Source organism: Ochotona curzoniae, unplaced genomic scaffold (genome assembly GCF_017591425.1).
Source record: "Ochotona curzoniae isolate NIBS_2020 unplaced genomic scaffold, NIBS_Ocur_1.0 contig_291, whole genome shotgun sequence".
Taxonomy (NCBI): Eukaryota; Metazoa; Chordata; class Mammalia; order Lagomorpha; family Ochotonidae; genus Ochotona; species Ochotona curzoniae.
This window is the reverse complement of record NW_024465649.1, coordinates 17,065,397-17,086,223: the sequence shown is the minus strand read 5'-3', so window position 1 is coordinate 17,086,223 and position 20,827 is coordinate 17,065,397. Positions and strand designations below refer to the sequence as shown.

At 39.5% G+C, this 20,827-nt stretch overlaps 1 protein-coding gene across 2 annotated transcripts in view; it reads right to left on the bottom strand.

Annotated features, from left to right (window-relative positions):
- Positions 1-20,827, bottom strand: part of SPATA6 (spermatogenesis associated 6) — a 106,581-nt gene that overhangs the window by 57,600 nt on the left and 28,154 nt on the right. The window contains exons 4-6 of one of the 2 annotated variants that reach the window (XM_040978680.1): positions 13,221-13,262; positions 12,172-12,296; positions 3,615-3,695 (exon numbers count right to left, since the gene is read on the bottom strand). In XM_040978680.1, the coding sequence (XP_040834614.1) occupies positions 3,615-3,695; positions 12,172-12,296; positions 13,221-13,262 (248 nt within the window). The remainder of the gene's footprint in view (positions 1-3,614; positions 3,696-12,171; positions 12,297-13,220; positions 13,263-20,827) is intronic. The other variant, XM_040978681.1, reaches the window with a different exon arrangement.

The following is a 20,827-nucleotide window of genomic DNA, read 5'->3' as shown; positions in this document are numbered from 1 at the left end:
GGCTCAACTCTGGCCGAAAATATTTCAGCCATTTGGGAAGTGAAACAGCAGAAAGATCAATCTCTCTCAGTGTATTAAATACATATATTTCTATGTTGAAAAATAAGTCTATGATTTTTATATAGACCAGAAGTAATTCTGTCTTTCTCCTATAATTCTCAATGTTCTTAATATGCCTCTGGAACTTCTTCCACACTCTTCAATGACTTCACGTAAGTTATAACTTTTCTACTTTATCTCATTCCATTCAACTCCATGGCATCACATTGACTCTAATGCAGCAATGAATTTTAGTATTATAGCAAGGATTTTTGATGTTTATTAAAGCATCCCCCCAAAAAATAAATATTTGTAAAACCTTGAAATCAGAGTTTCTATTTCTCAGCTTTGTCCCTATCTACTGAATCTTGGGTTCCCTCCCTACACAGACCACATCCTTTAGTACAAAAATCCCATAGGTCAAAGCCTCCTATCCGCAACCTCCTCCTTTCACTCACTGAATCTCCTACCACCCTCAGTCCCTAAGCTTCTTTCTTCCAATCTGTTACATGCTTTAGCATCTCTTACTTACACACCCAGCTGAAGTGATGATCATCAACAATCCTGTAGAATGCTTTCTTACACACTCAGTTCAGGTGACGCCAAACATTAAATAACGAATCCATCTTTGTAAAGTTTTGAAATGCTTTATATTACCAGAAGTTACAAGCTATACAGTATTTACTAGAAATGCATGCCTGCTCTATCCAGTCCTAAATACACTTCGCCCATGCCTGGTAAAAATTAAACCAGTGGCCTTGTTACACTAATTTAAAACAGTTGCCATAATTTTCCTCTCTGAATACACACACACACACACACACACAGTGGTTTCTCCCACTGTGACACTGTGACTCTGATATGTCCTTTTGGTCAAAAGGACAATAGCATCTATGCTATATGGAGAATTCTGGAAAGGGCTTGACCTTTTCTACTACTGAAAGCATTCTGCATTCATGTGAATGAACCAAAATGATCAGCCTGCTAGATGATGGATGTCTTATGGTCACTGCCCTGCTTGAACATTTTAAAAAAAAACTCATCAAATAAAAATGTGGAAGTCTACCACTGGCCAAAAAGTTTGCCAGCTGCCAGACATACGAGTGAAACTATTCTAGATCACCCAGCCCTTTCCAGCTGATCAAAATCAGACCAAAAGAACTTTGAGAAACACCAGCGGTTTGAAGCCGCTGAGGGCAGTGAAGTCTATCATACAGCAAAAACCACATGGAATAGCAGAGCAGTACACACACTAATGAAGTTACTGCTAATATTCAGGTATTTAATAATAAATGCACTTCTAAGTAAAATGAATAAATGAGTAGAGAAAGAGTTTTATTCCAAAAACTTATGGCATGCTTAATTGCCAAGCCCTTCCAAATAAATGATAAAACATCCAATCTGAAAATATAAGAATTAAGGAATACAATAATCATCAGCAAATCTAAATAACTGTGAGATTCATTGTAAAAACTGAAAGTTTATTTTACTCCTTTTTTTACAAAACTGAAAATAGTACTTTCCAGTCATTAAAATTTTAATTGGGGCCTGGTGCAGTAGCCTAGTGGCTAAAGTCCTCATTGCCCCACTCGTATCTTGGCAGCACCACTTCCCATCCAGGTCCCTGCTTGTAGCCTGGGAAAGCAGTCAAGGATGGCTCAAAGTCTTGGGACCCCGAACTCATGTGGAAGACCCAGAAGAAGCTCTTAGCTCCTGGCTTTGGACTGGCTCAGCTCTGGCCGTTGCAGCAACTTGGGCAGTGAATCAGCAGACAATCTTCCCTTTTGTCTCTCCTCCTCTCTGTACATCTAGATGACTTTCCAATACAAAATAAATAAATCTTTTTAAAAATTTAAACTAACTTTATTTTTTAAAAAAATTGAATTATCAACTTAAAATCAAAGTGTGTTACCATTTAGAATTCTGAGTTAAAAATGAATAGTCTTTCTATAGCTAAATAATAATCCAAGCCGAGGATTTTAAAAAGTGTTATCAAAAGTTTGAAACTGAAAATGTTAGTTCCTAGGTTTAACTTATAGATGAAGGCTTTACATTAGGAAAAGTTTCTTCCACTGAGCTTCATACTTAGACTGCATGCACTGTCTGTGTGTATACTACACTTCAGACAAAAGTAAAAGAAACAAATGCCCAACCCATTAAAAAGGCATTCTCCAACATGTAGATAAAAACTGTCTCCTATTCAGGCAAAAGATTTCTAACAATTCATAAATGTATACAATGCAAACCTCAAGAAGAAGTCAGGCTTGGCGAGCATAGGCTGCTAGGTCTCATGCTGTGCTTCAGCTTGCGTTTAAAAGGCAAATAACTACTCTGAAATACGGAACGTCTGCTAAAATAAGAATGGTCCCTTCAGTAATTCTGTAATTTGCCTTTCTTAGCTCATTACAGTTACCATCCTCAGCAAATTTATCCAAAAGTTGATAATGTGGTAAATTAACACTATTATGCCTTCCGTGACAGGCTCAGTCCAGCTCTGAGTCCTCTGAGGTTTCTAGTACTGGATTCCTCCTCACAGACGGTCATTATTACCATACTTCAATACAACTTTTCCTGAGTGATGTGCGCACACAGGTTATCAGACAGTCTGAGGATAAGGTAACCAGACCATTCTGGTAACTCAGTAAGAAATTAGTACCGAATGGAATATTAGACCCAGTAATCTCAGCCTCCCCATAAGCAGTTATTTACAGACATAGAAGGTTTGTAAGCTCAGTCTTCCCTCGATCTGCTAGCCCTGGCACGGCTGTCAAACTGAGCCACGGTCCTGCAAGGAACTGGAAACGCTCAAGAAAACATACTGAATAAACAATAACATCCCAATCTGAGCAGCTCTGGTAACACTGAATATTTTGCTATAACCTGGAAATTTCTGTGACTTCCATTCCTATAGGATAGGACCTCTGTGACACTTCTTGACCCCAGCATCTTTACAGCAGCCTGATCTCTTCCATTAAAAACAAGGTCAGGACTGGTTTGGGGAACAGCTTAAGCCGCTGCTTGCAACATCAGCATTCCATATTGGAGTGCTGATTCCATGCGCAGATGTTCTGATTCCTATCCAGCGACCTGCCAATGCGCCTGGGAGGGCAGTCGACGACAGCCCAAGTACACAAACCCCTGTTGTCCTGTATCCTAACTTCAGCCTAGCCCAGCCCAGGCTCTTGTGGCCCTTGAGGCAGTTCAGCAAACTGAAAATCTCTCCCTGCCTCTCCCTCTTTGTCTCTCTTTCAAATAAGTACGTCTTAAAAAATTAAACAAACAATCAAAAACACAAAGGTCCATGAAGTAAAACAAAAACAAAAGCATCATGCCTTCCTCTGTCATATGTACCGAACTTTCAATTTCCATATTTATTGAGAGGTAATAAAATTGTTAAATACCTATATAAATTGATTTCAACCAAAGGTTGGTTTCTCCCGAAAAAGTGAAAAGAGATAAAAGAGTCAAAATAAAATAATAAAACTTGACAAATGACCACAGATATGAACAGATAAATTAATATGAACAGATAAATCAAACCATTAAATAGCTTTAAAAAAAACCACAATTTTAACCTGAGTGCGGCACTTCCTTGAACTTATGAGACATTCAGTAATCACTGAAGTTGTAGAAAATTCCAGCTTTGGAGCAATTCCCTAAGGGGAAAAAAGAGATTACTATTAGACTTGTGCACTTAAAGAGAGACCATTAGTGAAAGATTATGACCTAAAGTAATAAACACGTATCAAGATTCAACTGCTTCGTTAATGAAATTAATAAAAATGACAGCATAGTGATGATGATAAACATTAGCAAGCAATCATTTCTTTTGTGATGATCCAGTTATGATTGTTAGCTCGTTTCGGCATTAGCTCTTTTCAGTTTGCCACTCCAAGCTAAAACACCAGACGCAGTGAGGCACGCAGGAGGTTTTATTCCAGCAGGAATGAAGGTCCTGAGGATAGGAGCGGCACAGAGAGGGGGAGTGGAAGAGAGATGTCTCCTGCCACAGTGGCATGAAGGGGATTCAAGAAGAGCAAGTGAGGGGGAGAGCAAGAGGAAGGAGGGCCTCAGGCATGCGGGAACATGCTTTACTGTGGCCAGGAGTGGGCATCACAGGGCCATGAGGGACTGGTGGACAGGACTGTTGAGGTCACAGGGGATTGGTAGGTGCAATGATGGATGAGGGCGAGGTTGAGGGGCCTCAAGGGGTTGATGGACAGGGCCATCAGGTATGGTGCCATGAGGTTACAATGGTTTGGTGGGAACAAGGTTATGAAGTTGTAGCAGACTGGCAGAAAACAAAATTTGAACCTAAAGCGCACGCGAATCTTAAAGAAGCCGAGACCTAGGGGAGGCAGACATTTCAAATGGAACCAAGTCGAGAATGGCGGGGCACTTCAGGGCCATTTATTGTTCAGGTCACTCCTCACAGTGATTATGTTATCTTTTTTTGGAAGACTAATTTTCGTCTCTGAGTATTTCCCTAGAAATTTTCAAAAATCAAAAGTATGATACAATGATACATTCAAAAATATGTAAACATACCTAATGGATTTCAGCTCCTTCTTCCTTTTACAACCTAAGACATACTTAAATGATACTCCAGAAGTAAATCTGTTCAGTAGTCTGACTTCGGCACTCCTCAAAGTATATCTACATATCATGCTATACACCACAAATATAATTCTTGCTAGTTAAAATTTTTCAAAATGCAGTATTTCAAATAGTGTCAAAATACAGCTTCTGGATTTGCAATTCCTGAAAACATAAGTCTCTACCAGTTCCTCTACCTTTTTTTCATAACAGTATAGCTACACTCAGCATCGAGAATGGCTCAGAGCTATGTACTTGCAAAATAAGGATCATCCCCGTTGTGTAGAAGGCATCACACGATGAGCCAGTCTGCACCAAGATCCTGGGGATGAACAGCTTTGTGCTTAGCAACAGCGAGCAGCACCAACAGTGCCACCAGTCCCACGGGGCACTGCTCTGACTTCCAGAAGGGGCCAAACTGACTCCTGAGAAGGAAGAGATCTTAAAAACAGTCCAAGAAAATTCAGAAGAAGTATGATGAAAGAATGTCAACATTAGCAGTCTTCTGGAGGAGCAGTCCCAGTTAAGCAAGCTTCTTGAGTGCCCTGCATCGAGGCCAGGCCAGTGTGGCCAAGCAGGAGCAGACGGCTATGCACCAGAGGGCAAGCGGCTGGAGTTCTGAAGAAAATCGAGGCCTGAAAAGACAAATAAGTCCTACTTCTTGTAATAAAGGTGTTAATTATTAAAAAACAAACAAACAAACAAAAACCGGGTTACAGAAAAAGTAAATCTGAGTTGCTCCAAGAAATACTTAAGTATTGTGTTTCTGTAAATGTTTTCAATGATATTTGCTACATATGTTTCTTAATTATGTTACTATGCAACACTGCTCCAAAACAGGGCACTTCAAACATGAGTAAGCAATTATAACCTCATATGGTTCCCAAAGGTCATGAATCTGGCAGAGATGGAGATGTTCTAGCTTGGGATCCCTCATGAGAATTCCGTCAAGCTGTCATCAGGGCGACAGGCATCTTGGGGCTTGGGAATTGGCTTCCCATGAATGCTCATTCACTCAACTGTTGGCCAGAGACCTTCCAAGTTTTAACAAGAAAACACAGAGAGATTGCTGAATACCCTCGTGACATTGCAGTTAGCTCTCCTAAAGTGGGAGAACCAAGAGCAAGCAACAAGAAATGATGCTGCCTCGGAAATATAACATGATCACTTCCACCACATTCTACTCAGCAACAGTCCATACCAGAGACAGAAGGTTGGACTACTTTCCAAAGGAGGAGAGCAAACGCTCTGTGCACTCCGATCACTAATTGCTCAATTTCTTCTCATGTATCCCATGTCTTCCAAAAACAGAATGACCCATTCTTCTACAATTTCAACTGGAAATCCAGGTTGTTGGCTGGCAAAATCAAATCCTGTTATAGATCAGGAATCCTCGGGCATTGTCCTTTAAGTACAACTCTCTGGATGTGGTTCTGCACAATCAGGTCTCTGAGGTAACGAAGTAAATCTCTGCTCTACACATAATGAACATACATGTGCAACACGTGTACCCAGGATAATTGCAATGGCCCAAAATGGGGAAAATGGATGGTAAACAAGAATTGCATGAAAGTTCTGTATTCCAGCCAGGGAAATGTCAGAAGTTTGTTCACTGGGGCTTAGGCCACTTCTGCTCAGAAATAACTAGCCATCGTGCCTGCCTTCGCATTCTAGGTCCTTGTTTATATCCTGTGAACCAATTTCTGCAATGAGAGGTACACTGTGTGGAATATGCACTGTGTTGTCAAGACTCTAGAGTTGGAAAGAACTGTATATTTTGGAATGTCTCTTATGATTCCAGACAAACCTGGTGGTCTTTCTGCCAAGAATGTTTGGTAAAAATTTCTTTAATTCATGTGTGAATCTTTCTGGAATTCACTCCAGTTGAAAATGTTACATACATCTATTAGGCGCAGAGATAATGCCCTTAAGCACATTAGAAAACTTAGTATTTGACTAAATGATTTTCTAAGGCAATATGTTAGATTTCTTTAAGGTTTTAATAAAAAGAATGTGCCATCACTTCAGTTTAACCAACAAGTGATAATTTTCTGAACATTCCCTGGATTGATTTCCATTCAGACATAATTTCTTAATTTCTGCAGTCTGCACTGGAAAAGCCAAGAATTTTTTAAAGAAATCTCTGTTTAACAGAGCTTTCCTTTTTGTTTGTATCGCTCACATTATACTGTGAAAAAAGAAATCAGACCGTTCCTTTAAACTCTGACCAAAGCCTCCTGGGACACACCAACCATTTTGTTGGGTATCTTGACTGCATTCCATATTACTGCAAGTGGCTGTGTTAAAGCTTCATCCATTACTTAACAAAGATCCCCTCTCCTGTAAAGGTTCATCTGACAGCCTCTTCAACAACCTTCATGCTTCCACAAACACTCCAGCAAAATCCTTCCAAGTTCTGTCTTTTCCAAAGAGCTGTTTATGCTCCAACCCGATAATTGATTTCCAGCACAGTGATCGCACAGTGAGAACAATGAAAAAGTCCCAATATTGTTAAATTCAATTATTTTTGTCACATATTTGTACATTTTCATGGGGCTCAAAATACTTTTAACATGCATAATGTGCATTTTTGTGTTTGACGATATACAAATTTAATTCCAAAAATTAGCAAAAAATTGAATAAGCAAGTAAATATCATGTGGCCTTCTTCATTTTTCCTTTTTATGACTTCAATGTTTCATTTAGTCATGTATTACTTCATGGGCTATTTATTTATTTTTAAAAAAATATTTTATTTATTTGATATGCAGAGTTATAGAGAATGGGAGACAGAGATACCTTTTACCCTCTTGTTCGCTCCCCAAATAACCACAACAGCCAGGCTGGGCCAATCTGAAATCAGGAGCCTAGAACTCCACCCAGGTCTCCCATGTGTTTGACAAGGGCCCAATAACTTAGACCATCAACTGCTTCTTTCCTAGGTATATTAGCAGAGAGCTAGACTGGAAGTGGAGAACCCACACCTCCAATCAGTGCTCACATAGGAAGCCAGCATAGGAGGTGATTTAATTTGCTGTGCAACAATACCGACCCCTGTTAATTATTTTTGAAATACTATATACTTAAAATTTACCTTATAGTGAATGGATTAGTGCTCCACTAAATAAAAGTTCAACAAATACATGAAAAAATACCATCACTGAGCAGGAAAACAGGCAAGGGCTATAATAAATAACTCAAAAGTTGCTCAACTTCACTTATAAACTTGAAGAGTCAAAAATCATTCAAAACTAGTATATCATTCTCTTTCATTTATCTGAAAGACAGTTGCAGAGAGATTTCATATAGTAAGTGTTCAACTGATGTCTTAGCCATTATTTTTACTAACCTCTTAAAAATTAGTTGTATTAGTCAGGGTATGCCAGAGAATCAGAACTAATAGATACATATCTATAACAGAGAAAGACATTGAGATGGATTTATTTGAAAGAATTAGGCTGGGTCAGGGCTGCTGTGATGCCTTTTACACACATACCCCACAGTGGGGCTGTGTACTGCCAGGAGAAGGCGGTCTGGGAACAGATTGAAATGGGAGACACTGAGGGTTTTTTTTTTTTAAAAAAGATTTCTTTTATTTTTATTGGAAAGGCGGATATACAGAGAGAAGGAGAGATGGAGAGGAAGATGTTCCATCCAATGATTCACTCCCCAAGTGGCCACAACGGCTGGAGCTGAGCCAATCTAAAGCCAGAAGCCTCTTCTGGGTCTCCCACGCAGGTGCAGGGTCCCAAAGCTTTGGGCCGTCCTCGACTGCTTTCCCAGGCCACAGGCAGGGAGCTGGAAGGGAAACGGGGCTGCCGGGATTAGAACCGGCACCCATATGGTATCCCGGGCGTGCAAGGCAAGGACTTCAACCACTGCACCATCGCGCCGGGCCTGACATTGAGGATTTGTATGACATATGTTAGGTGAACTCTGGAGACTTCTGCAGACCAGACTACTGTACCATCAGATAACTAGGGAAGATATAATGGAGTAGATTGGATGGGGCAAATCAGAGAGTCTCTCTGGGTCAGACCAAGGCACATTACACTGCACACAAAAGTCAGGGCTGGGAGCAGAAAAAGCTGAATTAGACCACAGCACCCACCAGGATATTAAAAAAAAAAAACGGACTGGGGGCAGGGGTAGGCTGAGCGGTAGCACCCACCAGCACATGCAAGAACCAAGGAGGTAGGCTGGGCCGGTCCTGGTTGCAACACCCATTTACTATAGGTAGGACTGCAGATGCACTAGACTAAGCTAGGTTGTAGCACCTACCAGTGAAAACAAGAATCAGGCATGGGAGTGAGCAGGGCTGGGTTAGGTCACAGCACCCACTGGTTTACCTGAGAGTCAGAGCTGATGGGTGGACTGGCCAGTTAGCTGCACCCAGTGAGCTAGGCCTAACCCCACACCAGCTAGAGCACACGAGAACAGTTCTGAAGACCTCCCAGGTGACACTTCTTGGAGAACTCCCAACTGGACCACTGTACTCAATCACCAATCTCAGGGAAACCACAGATATGTAGTCCAACCCTGGAGTACATGTTGCAGGACTGGGCCTCCTCAGCTGCTGATTTCTGTGCAACAGAGAACTTACCCAGAGGCAAACAAAAGACAAGAATGCCAAATCATCTAAGCCAACAGGAATCTTCAAAACACAGAAAGGACAGGTTGAACAGCACACTGGGCCAGGTTTTACAGCACACACCTAGCTCTGTGGGCACACTAATATAGACATCAACAGTCAACGGTCCTTAGAATCTTTCACCCCTGGTGCAAGGAAGTCAACTTCTCAAACCAATCAAGACCACTCAAGTAACACCCTTATCGAGTAACACCCTCATCAGGTCTTACTCAAGCTAATTACTTAGGTAGTATTTCTTCTCATTGGGGTCTCTAAGGCAACATCAAATGACCATCTTTGTCTACATGTGAGCTTATACAGACAGCAAGAAGTGGCGGACATCCTTTCATCCCCTTATCCTGCTTCCCCCTCTTCCCTGCAGAAACTAGAGAGAAAACTTCAACATGTATCTCGCTTACTTTCTCGCCCTGCAAACTCCTACCAGTTGGGGAGGGGTTCACACACTATGCTCCCCATTTTAATCAGAGGCTCACATGATGTGTGAACCCCTCCACTTTGTAATAAATATTAATTTGTTTTAAGAAAAGAATCAGGCCACATTATTACGGATGGTGGCAAATTCAAATCTGGAGGGCAGACAGGCAAGGCGGAATTGTAGGAAAAACTTGATATGAAATCTTGAGTGTGATATTTGTGTGGCAGGCCAGCAGGGTAGAAACTGAGGCATAATTTCAGTTACAGTTTTAAGGCAAAATTTCCCCTTCTTTGGAAAATCTCAGATTCTTCTGTTCAAGTCTTCAACTGATTAAATAGTCTCACCAATAGCATCAAGAGCAATCTTTACTTAAATTCAATTGATTATAAATATTAATCACAACTACCAAATACCATTAGAGTAACATCTAATATTTGAACAAATAAGGATCCATGAATAACCAAAAGGACACATAGAATTAGTTCCCCTATGTCAAATGCCAGTTCCTATACAAAATCTAAAATAAGATCCAATTAATTCATTCAACTCAATCAAGTGGCATTACCAGTTGAATATCACTTGTCCAAAATGCTAGAGATCAAGCATTTGATTCCCAAAAAAATACAATAAGATGCACTTTACATTTTTTGGAATTTTTGAGATTTCAGAATATCTGCATATATACAAAGAGTTGTCTTAGGGTTGGAACCCTAATCAAGACAAAGAATTCATAGCATTTCATATGCTGCTTATCCACATTAACTTAAAGGTAATATTACATATACCTTCAGTATCCTACTTGATTGTAACCGATTTACCTGAGATCATGTGTCATACTTTACAGATGTAGCATCATGTGACCACTCCAAAAGTTTCAGGTTTTGGAACTTCTGAGATTTCACAATTTCAAGTTATGGCTGTTCAACCTACAGTAATTATACCTTCCACGTGAGGTACTGGACTAAGAGCTACGTTCAAAGACAAGATCATCGGATTCTATCTTCACACAGTACTCTGTGTAGTGGAGAAACATCATCATCCCCAGCAGCACCCCATCACCACCACCACCAGGATAGCCACAGCTACCATGATCTCACTCATGCTGATTCCCTATATTCTCTATAAGCATTCACAGGTTAAACAAATCTACCCGACAACCCTGTAATTCCATTATACTATGACTACTGCTCAGTCCCCTAAAAGTGGCAGGAGTTAATCCCAGATATGGTTTGAATACTTGCCACCATGATAGGTTCAGAATAGTTGAAGAGTCCAGATGACTAGACAGAATCTTAACAAGTTTGAAAAATGTCACAGGGCAATAAACTACAGACTAGAGCATTTCATTTATATTTAATATAATTAATAACATGCCTTATGTTCTGCTCTGTCCTCTCTGCGATTCAGCTGTATATCCATAGCTGAGTGGTCACTCAATGAACTTGTAAATGCTCTACCCTCTGCCTATGTGTGTGCAAGTTAGAGAATGCACCCAAAGCTGCAGCCAGGTCTCCAGCTTCCTTGGCTTTCACTTTTTGCTGGGCCAAAGGTGTCTGCCTTACACATGCAGATGCTCAAGTCAGCCAAACAATATGGGGCAGTTAGCTCAGCCCTTTTATTGTTCTTACTTTCAAGACCTACCAGCCAACTTTGAATGGTAGAAGCAATGCCCTCTCCAATTACAACTGCAATTGGCTTAGCAAAGCTGTGGGATTTCACCAGTTACAAATTGTATCCATCACCTTGAGCAGGCAAAATCAAACTATCTGTCCTGCTGCTCAAAGTTGATTTTGATCCCTCTGGCAGCAAAGTTGTCGTGTTTTGCATCCCACACTAGCAAAACCATAATTCTCACTGACAAATAGGGTACTCCTACCATTTTTTGCCAGCTTTAGAAGTAGTTAAAGCACAAACATTTCCTCATTTGTCCTGTCTTTGTAGTTAGTTTTTAGTATGCTAGAGTTGTTCATGAAAATTTTGTTCAAGTTCATATTTGTTTTGAGCAGAGGGCAGAACTGTCACATTCTTCACGCCACCATCAATTATCAGAAGTCCCAATTTTCACAAAGCATGTGTTTTCCCTGGCAGTTAATGTGCTAGCATCTGATACTGGAGTGCCTGGGATTGAATTCCCAGCTCTGGATTCTAACATCAGCTTCCTGCCAATGCAGACCATCAGAGGCAACTCTGATGGCTCAAGTTATTGGATTCCTGCCACCCACACGGGAAGCCTACATTGCATTCCAGGCTTCTAGCTCTGGCATAGACGCACACCTAGGCATTGCAGGCAACTGGCACATTCAACAGCAGATGGGCACTCTCTCGCTTTCTCTCTTAGTAAAATATAGAAAGTCTTTCTTTTTTTTTTTTATCTTTTTGCCTTAGTAATTCAATATCTTTCATAGGTATGTGGTGGTTTTTGACCAAGAGCCTGTATCAAAAATTGATTCAGAAAAGAGTAACCACTTACTCGAAGGCCAGAAATCCTCCTCATGGTAACCTGGCGGTTTGAATCATGGTGTCCAGATATCTGGTTTGGACCCGGGAACATGAAATCTCGTGTATTTTCATCATATGTAGACAGTGTTTCACCCACTACAAGAAAGATATCCTATGATTTAAATTATAACAAAATGTTTAGAAACAAAAATCATCCAATACACAATGTTTATATTGCCTGATGCCTTACTGCAATACCTGCTTCAGGGTCATGTTTATTTTCTAAGGTAGGAAAAGTAAAGATGTGTAAAATGGATTAAGATACATACTTTTCAGAAATATGTTGCATATTAGTAATCCTATCTGCTTGCCTTTTGGACAATGGGAATGTTCATGTTAACTCATTGAGTGCCCACAAGTCACTAAGAAAAAAAATCATCTTTCATAAATACAGGCCACGTTTGACATGACGTCTTTACTCTCAAACTTAATTTCTACTCTATATTTTTCTATCTACCATTATAATCATATAATGAAAATAAGATATTTTGTAGAATCTATGGGGGCCTGAGTTAAGTGTAAGAATGAATATTTAAAATTTCCAGATTACTAACATTTAATAAAATAGAATTTGCCATTTTTACATAAAGAATAACATGATTAAGAGAGAATTCTTCTATAATCACAGAAATTACTATCACTTATTAACTGGTCTCCATTATGTATATTTGTTTGTTTATAATATTTCTTCCCACCCAATTTCACTAATAATAAAAAAACAAAAACAGTTGCTGAAGCATCAATTTATGATCTTTACAAAATATCCTAGGATGATGATAAATCATTTTCCATTTTTAATTAATATTTATTACATTTTAGAACAACATATCCAATGCCTGTTAGGTCATTTTTCTGAAATTGTCATTATATGTTGAGTGACATTTAAAACATGGTCCAACTGCAGAAACTCAATTTTACTCTTAGTTTGCAAAAAGTGAGAACAAATGAGATTTTTTTCAAACATAGTTCATTGAAAGAAATTCTCATCTCAATTATCTTATTGATATATAAATACAATACCTGGTGGAACTAGTTGTATCAACTCAAACACTGCTGTATCATCTGAAAACAAAGAAAAATGTCTTTAGATTAAAAAAAAACTAATAATGAGCAAAAATCAATTATTTGACCACAGTGATATCTAAAATTCATACAGGTCAGCATCACGGCATAGCTGGTTAAAACACTGCTTACAACACAGGCATTCCTTCTGGGAGTGCTGGTTCTAGCCCTGGCAGCTCCACTTCAGGGAAAGCATCGGAGGCTGGCTTGTGAAAGCACAAGGATGAGCCCTGTGTTCGTCTTCGGGAAGACTAAGATGGAGTTCCTGGCTACCGCTTCAAATCTGGTTGTTTTGGCCATTTTCAGAAGTGAAAAAAAGATTAGAAACTATGAATGAAAAGGAACAATTAGTGCCTAAAAATAGCAGCTATTAAAAAAAAACATCAGCGCATATTCTAATAAAACTGTTGGACTACTAAGGCCAGTTAATCCTGCTTCTGTAGTGCAGGCATCCACATGAGCCACAGTTCATGTCCTGGCTACTCAGGTTCTGATCCAGCTCCCTGTTAATGCACCCGGGAAAGCAGTGGTGGAGGATGGCTCAAGGCCTTAGGTCCCTGCACCCATATGGGAGGCCGAGAAAAAGCTCCTGATCCCTCCTTTTCAACTCATCCCTGGCTGTTGCAGCCATTTGGGGAGTCACCCAGCGGATGAAAGATCTTTCTCTATATATATCTTTCGAATAAAAATGAATAAATCTTAAAAATAATCAAATGTTAGTATAAAAAAGTTGCTAGACTTTAAAAATAATTTTTTTAGAAAAAATTTTAGACATCTAGCCAAAATAAAACAAAGTGATTTTCAAGCGAAAGAATATCCAAGTGTTAAGAAAATTATTGAAACACCTGAAGAACTGATATTAATATAAGCAAAAACTAAAATAAAATATAAAACTAAGCAAAGAATAAAAAGCAACCAACTCAAGTAAAACAAAAAAAGTATTTTCAGTAATAAGACACTATATATACACACATATAAACATGGCTCAATCATAAATTTTTTTCAGTAGTGATAATCATATAAAATAAAATTGTGATGTAACTATATAAGGACATCATAAAATAGACATGTAAATGGTTTCAAGGCAAGCAGAGACTGTGTAAAAATATTCAAATCCTCATTTTAAAAAGGAGAATAGAGATAATGTCTAAAATTACCAATAAAATTGTTGCAAATGCAATATAAGTATGGCATAGATATGAAGTTAAGTACAAAGGAGAGCTACTGCCGAAAAATGCAAAGCATAATATAGGGGAGTGGGAAATTATAACAAAGAAGTGTGTTAGAAGACTGCTAATTTCTTGAATAAGTCTTTGAAACCAAGCCCCAGACAATGCCTTAAATGCAGATGCTAGATGCCATCAGGCCCCAGTCTCCCAGCCAGGCCCCTGTAGCTTAGCTCACTGAATTGAGTGGCAAACCTAGCCCTGGAAGATTATCATGACTGGACTTGAGACCTCATACACTGCTTCAACAGACAATACCATGGTGGCCAGTATGGTCTCCAGGGTTTTAATTTAGGGCAATTCCAAGTCTGGGCAGGAGATTTTCAGCACGTTGCCCCGATGCCAAGGTCCCCTTAGGCCATCATGGTAACCAGACAACTCCAACAAGGCATCCTGTTCAAGCTTGGCCAAATCTCACTACCAAAGACCTCAAGGACCATCACGATGAAATAGAGAAGGAACGTATTGCCATTGACGTAGTGACAAGCTTCAATGCTTCACACCAAGGGCTTGCAGCAGCTTCACAATTTTGTCAGATCAGCCTTCACTTCTTTGTTGCCTTTTGAAAAACCTCAAAGCATCCTCATTGGTGAGGAAAGAAGTTCTTGAGACACAGGGATCTGCTACTGGCTACATCTGTTAACAGATTTACCGTTCTTTCCTTTACCCTCAAATCTGTCTTCCTTACTTTGATTTAGTGCCAAGGACAGAGACCAAGCATCATGCCATTACCAGTTAAATAGATATATATATATATTTGAGCCAACCTCAACTGCTTTCCTAGTCCACTAACAGGAGGATGAATGGGAAGCAGGGTCCCTGGGACACAAACTGGTGCCCGTATGGGATCCTGGCTGAAGCAAGGCGAGGACTTTAGCCACTAGACTATCATGCTGGGCCCTAAAGTAACTATTAAAAAAAAAAAAGCATAACTGTTACTAAGAAAAATTAGTGTCTAATTTCTAATATCAAATTTCTTTCTTAATATTTAATAAATATATTTGGGGGGCCTGTGTTGCAGTGTGGCAGGAAAAGCCCTTTTTGGAAGTGTCCTGGTTGCTCCACTTCCAATCCAGCTTCCTGCTAATGGCCTAGAAAAAGCAGTGAAGGATGGCCTAAGTGTTTGGCTTCTGGCCCCCACATGGGAGACCCAGAAGCTCTTGGCTTTGGTTTGGCCTGACCCTTGCAATTGCAACCATCTGGGAGTTAAGATTCTTTCTCTCTCTGCAAACTTTTACTTTCAAATAAATAAATGAATCTTCAAGTAAATCTTTCAAATAAATTAATATTGCTTTGTATCCAAAGACAAAATGATCTAGGAATATGTCAGAACAGGAAACATCAGGAATCTGCTTCACTTAAATAAGAATTATACTGGCAGAACTGGTCTGATATAGCTATTTTGGAACACGAGGAGCTACTGAAGGTTTCAACTTCAAAAAAAAAAAACTTGAATTATAAGTTGCAGACAATTGCAGCTGCTTTCAGTCAATGTCAGCTTTTAAAACAGTAGCCACTACATATTCCTCCCAAAACACCAACTCATGGGAGGCAGATGCACACCTTTTCTAGACCAATCTACACAAAACTTCGAGAATGAGGGTTGGAGTAAAACAAAGAACCCTGTCCTCTAAATATTAGGAATTTGTGTTCTAATCACCAATTTCTGTGTCTAATCAAACAAGCCAAGAAAAAGAGGCTTCTGGCCCTGGTATTGCATCTCAGCCCCATTGTTGCAAGCATTGTGCTGTGGTCTGCACATGTCCCAAGGTTTATGAGTGGGACACAATTCTGAGTGCAATGGCTTTGGGAAGCAGGGCCTGCTAAAGGTGACTCAGATCATATAACGTTCAAGATTGATCTTAAGGGGCACAATAGGCCTAAAATTCACAGTGGAGCTCAGTGGACATTTTGCTGAATAGAGATTAGGTGTGTTCCTGGGAAGATCTGGCGGCCAGTCATTGACCGGACACATTCTAGCTTCAAATGCCTTTAAGGAGTCCAATTTCATCAGTCAGATCTGACTGTAGATAACAGTCAACTAGTCTAACTGGATTACTCTCAATATCTCATTCCCTAGGCTTTATAATGGAAATCTGGTGTGGGGCTGGGAGGAGTGATACCTTTGCTTTAAAAGATAGCTCCTCTCTGCAACTTGGAAAACACTTCTACAATTTCTCCCCAATCTACAGATGCTTTTCCTCAAAAATTAGGCTATTGTCCTTTTAATCTAAGGAAGATTATTTTTGTCAATAGCTGATTTGTTATAAAAGCAAATTTGACTCTCTCTTGCCCTTGTTTTTCTCCCAAAGGAAAAGATAAAACAAAGGCCTTTGCCACAAATCAAAACAATGCCATGATCCTGAATTTTCCAACCTCTGAAATGTTACACGGTCTTAGGTATTCTGTGAGAGCAGCAAGAAAAATACTAAGCGCAAACTGGTACCTGGAGAGGGTTTTGATATAATACATACCTGAAAACACAGAAGCATCTTTTACAACTGAGTAATGCATAGGGGCTGAAAGAATTCGGGGGAATATGCAGAAAAATAAGTCTATATTGCCATGAGCAGAGCTTTATTGGAAATTCTGGTGAGAGCTCAAGAAAAGAAAAAGAACTGTAGGGAGATTAAGGATTAGTTAAATGGTCATGGTCAGAATCTTAGTAAAAATATAGATGTAATGGGCATTTGGATGCAGAAGTCTCAAACAGAAATCAGAAACAAAGTTGTTGAAAACTGGGGGAAAGGCCATCCTGTTATAATGCAGTAAAGAAGTTGGTTGATCTGTGAAAATGCACCAGGGTTTTACAGAAAGTAAAAATTAAAAGCAATGAACAAGGCTATATGGGAAAGGAAATTTCTTAGAAAAATAGTGAATGAACTGTATGGTTACTATTAATTTCATATCATAATATCCCAGACAATCATATTTAGAAATACAATTTAATTTATTTACAATAAGATAAGTTAAAGGAAGCAGAATAGAAAATTTTGAAAATAATAACAATTTTAAAAATCTGAACATGAAAGGTCTTCATTAGGTGATCATATCAAGAGGGTGGCCAAACAATTCTTGATAAAGGGGTTAGCATTGATATAAGGATGCCAAGTACTATTCATTAAGACAACTCAACAATGATCCCAAAGGTACTTGCCACATCTGCAAGATCTCCAAGGATGCTCTTTCTCAAAACAAGCCTAGAGCTCTATAAAGCAGGATGGATTGGAAGGAGAGGCCCAGAGTATCCTCCCTGGTGACTACCCAGCATCAATTCAACACTCTGCTCCCAACAAGGCACTGTGCTCCCTGAGTCCTAGCACTGTACTCCTCTACTGTCCCAACAATGGCTTCAGTGAACCCAGATGGAGTTCTTGTGTCACTGTGAATTCTATGGGCACTAAAATGGAAGAGTGTTTGGGCACAGGTTTCTCCATCTAAATTTAAGATGTTGCAGATAGCCTAGAAGCCCAGAAAGAGATTCGTAAGGTTCAGCACAGAGAGCATCTATTAGGACAATGCTAAGTGGAAAGTGGAGTCAGAACTACCACAAAGAGTCACCAGCAAAGCAAATCACAGTGGAGCTCTGGGAGTAGGGGAACTCTAAGGTCTCAGAGCTGTAGAGACACTAATGAGTAACTGCACACTGGGAAAGCTGCAGGCATGACACTAAACTGTGAGAGCACCTAGGTGAATTACACTAGGCAAAACCATAGGAGCGGAACTGCCTGAAGCCTTATGGGTCCAAGCCACACAGCGCTATGCCCAGGATGCAGGATGCTGAATCAAACGAGATTATTTTTTCAAGTTCAAAACTAACTGTTGTATTCCCTGCTGGATTTGGGGCTTACTTAGGAATAGCTACCCTTTACTTTTTGATATTTCTTCTAGAATGGCAATGTCTATCCTATGCCTGGCTCAAATTCCAGGATAGCAGCTGGACATTAATTTGCTTTAGAATGAGCATGCCTTAAGCTAATTTAGATAATACCTGAATCTAATACAGTTAATACTCTGGGCTTTGAATTTGTGAGTTGATTCTGTAAGGACTGAAAAGTCCTAGACTTTTGGGATAGAAATAATGCATTTTCTATGGGGGGGTGGGGAAGGCATGAATTTGAGAGGACAGGAACAGGATGCAATGACTTAAATGTGCTCTTGCAAAAAAAAATGCACATGTTGACAAATCTCAATAACACAGGGTTGGGAAGTGGGTGCTATTAAGAGATGATGAGGTCATGCTGGGTTTGTATCAATGAGTGGGCGTGTTATCAGCTGAGTAGATATTCTGTAAAAGAAAACATGGCTCTCTCCTGCTCGATTTTGCTATCTCTTGAACATTCACATATTCCATGGGGTGGTACAGTATCAAGATCCTCCTCAGACACTAGAACCACACTCTCAGACCTCCCAGCTTACAGAACCGTTAGACAAATAAATAACTGTTCATTACGAATTAGCTAGTCTCAGATATGTAATTATAGAACCAGAAAACAGACCAAGGAAACCTCCTAGTCAGGCTAAAGTGACATCCATCAAACTTAAACAGCCAACATCTTTTCATTCCTTTCATTTTTTCTCTTCTCCTTTTGAGAGCAAGAATTTAAAGACTGGGGCATTCAAAAAGAGGTTGCTTTTCAACAAATACGATCTATAGAATTCAAAACACACACACACACACGTACGCAGAAAAGTGACATCTAGAGTTACCACATCAGTACTCAGTAATCAATTTTCAACAACAACAACAAAAATACGAGAAATACAAAGAAACAGGAAAACATCACAAAGGAAAACAAAGCAATAGAAACTGTCCCATGAGAAAAAGATTTCATGGCAGAATATAATAAAGACTACAGGATAACTTTCTTAAAGATGCTGAAAAAAAAGAAAAAGCAATGTAGAAACTAAATAAGAGTTAAATTAGAAGGTTAAAAACTAAATAGAAATATTGAAATCAAAATAAACAATAATTAAAATTTTCACTAGAGACAAAAGCAGATTTAACTAGTCATAAGAAAGAAATCAGTGAACTTAAAAACAAGACAAAGGAAGAGAAAAATTACTGAAGAAATATGCCAGAATTTTAAAACACCATCAAGGGAACCAATGAATACACTGTTGGAATGCCAGGAATAAAATGGAGAATAAATGGGGGTAGAAACAATATTTCAGCAAGTACTGACTGAAGACCTCCCAAATTGGATGAATTAAACAAATATTATCCTCCAAGAAGCTGCAATCAATTCTAATAGAGATGAACTTAAAGATAGCCACAATAAGACATTAAAAAAAAAGACACTTTATAAACCTCTGAAGGACAAAAAGGATAATCTTTTCTATTTTTTTTTGGAAGAATTAAAAGAGAGGCAAAAACAGAAAAAAAAGATCTTAGATCCGTTGGTTTACTCAGTAGATGGCACAACAGCCAGGACTGGACCATACAAAGTTGGGAGCCAGGAGTTTTATCCAGCTCTTCCCTGTGGATGGCAGAAGCCCAAGGAAAGAAAGTGAAAGAGCAATCAAAACTCTTCCAAGAGAGGCAGGCCCCTAGTGTAGTGTTTTAAACATCATTTGGGACATCTGCATAGATACCATATAGGAGTGCCTGAGTCCAAATTCACTCCTACTTATCACCCGGTATCCATTATGAAGATATCCTTGCAGGTAGTGGATGATGCTCAAACATCTGGGTCCCTGCCACCTAACTGAGAAATCAGATTGATTAACCAGCTCCTGGTTTTGGTGTGAACAAATCCCAGCTGTTGTGGGCATTTGGAAAGTGAACCAGTGGATTAAATTTTGCTTGTCTATCTTTCAACCAAAACCAAAATAAATCATTAGCCTTTCAACAAAGCTCTGAAAAAAGTGGCTTCATAAGAGAACTCCACTCAAAGTTAAAGAAATAATACCACTAACACTAACTCTTCTCTTAGTCTTCCAAAGAATTCAAAATGAGGCAAAACTTTATAACTAATTCCACGACAACAGCATTACCCCGACACGCAAGACAATGACAGAAAACGACAGACCAACATTCCTCATTAACACTGATGCAAAAATCTAAGGACAGCAAATTGAATTCAGTGCATAATAATGAGGGATTGATTCCTGGTCCCAACGCTGCGGCCTAGCGGCTAAAGTCCTCGCCTAGAATGTGTTGGGATCCCATACGGGCAGCGGTTCTAATACCAGCAGCTCAAGTTCCCATCTAGCTCCCTGCTTGTGGCCTAGAAAAGTAGTCAAGGATAGCCCAAAGCCTTGGGACTCTGCACCCATGTCGGAGACCTGGAGAAAGTTTCTGTCCTGGCTTTGGATCAGTGCAGCACTGGCCATTGC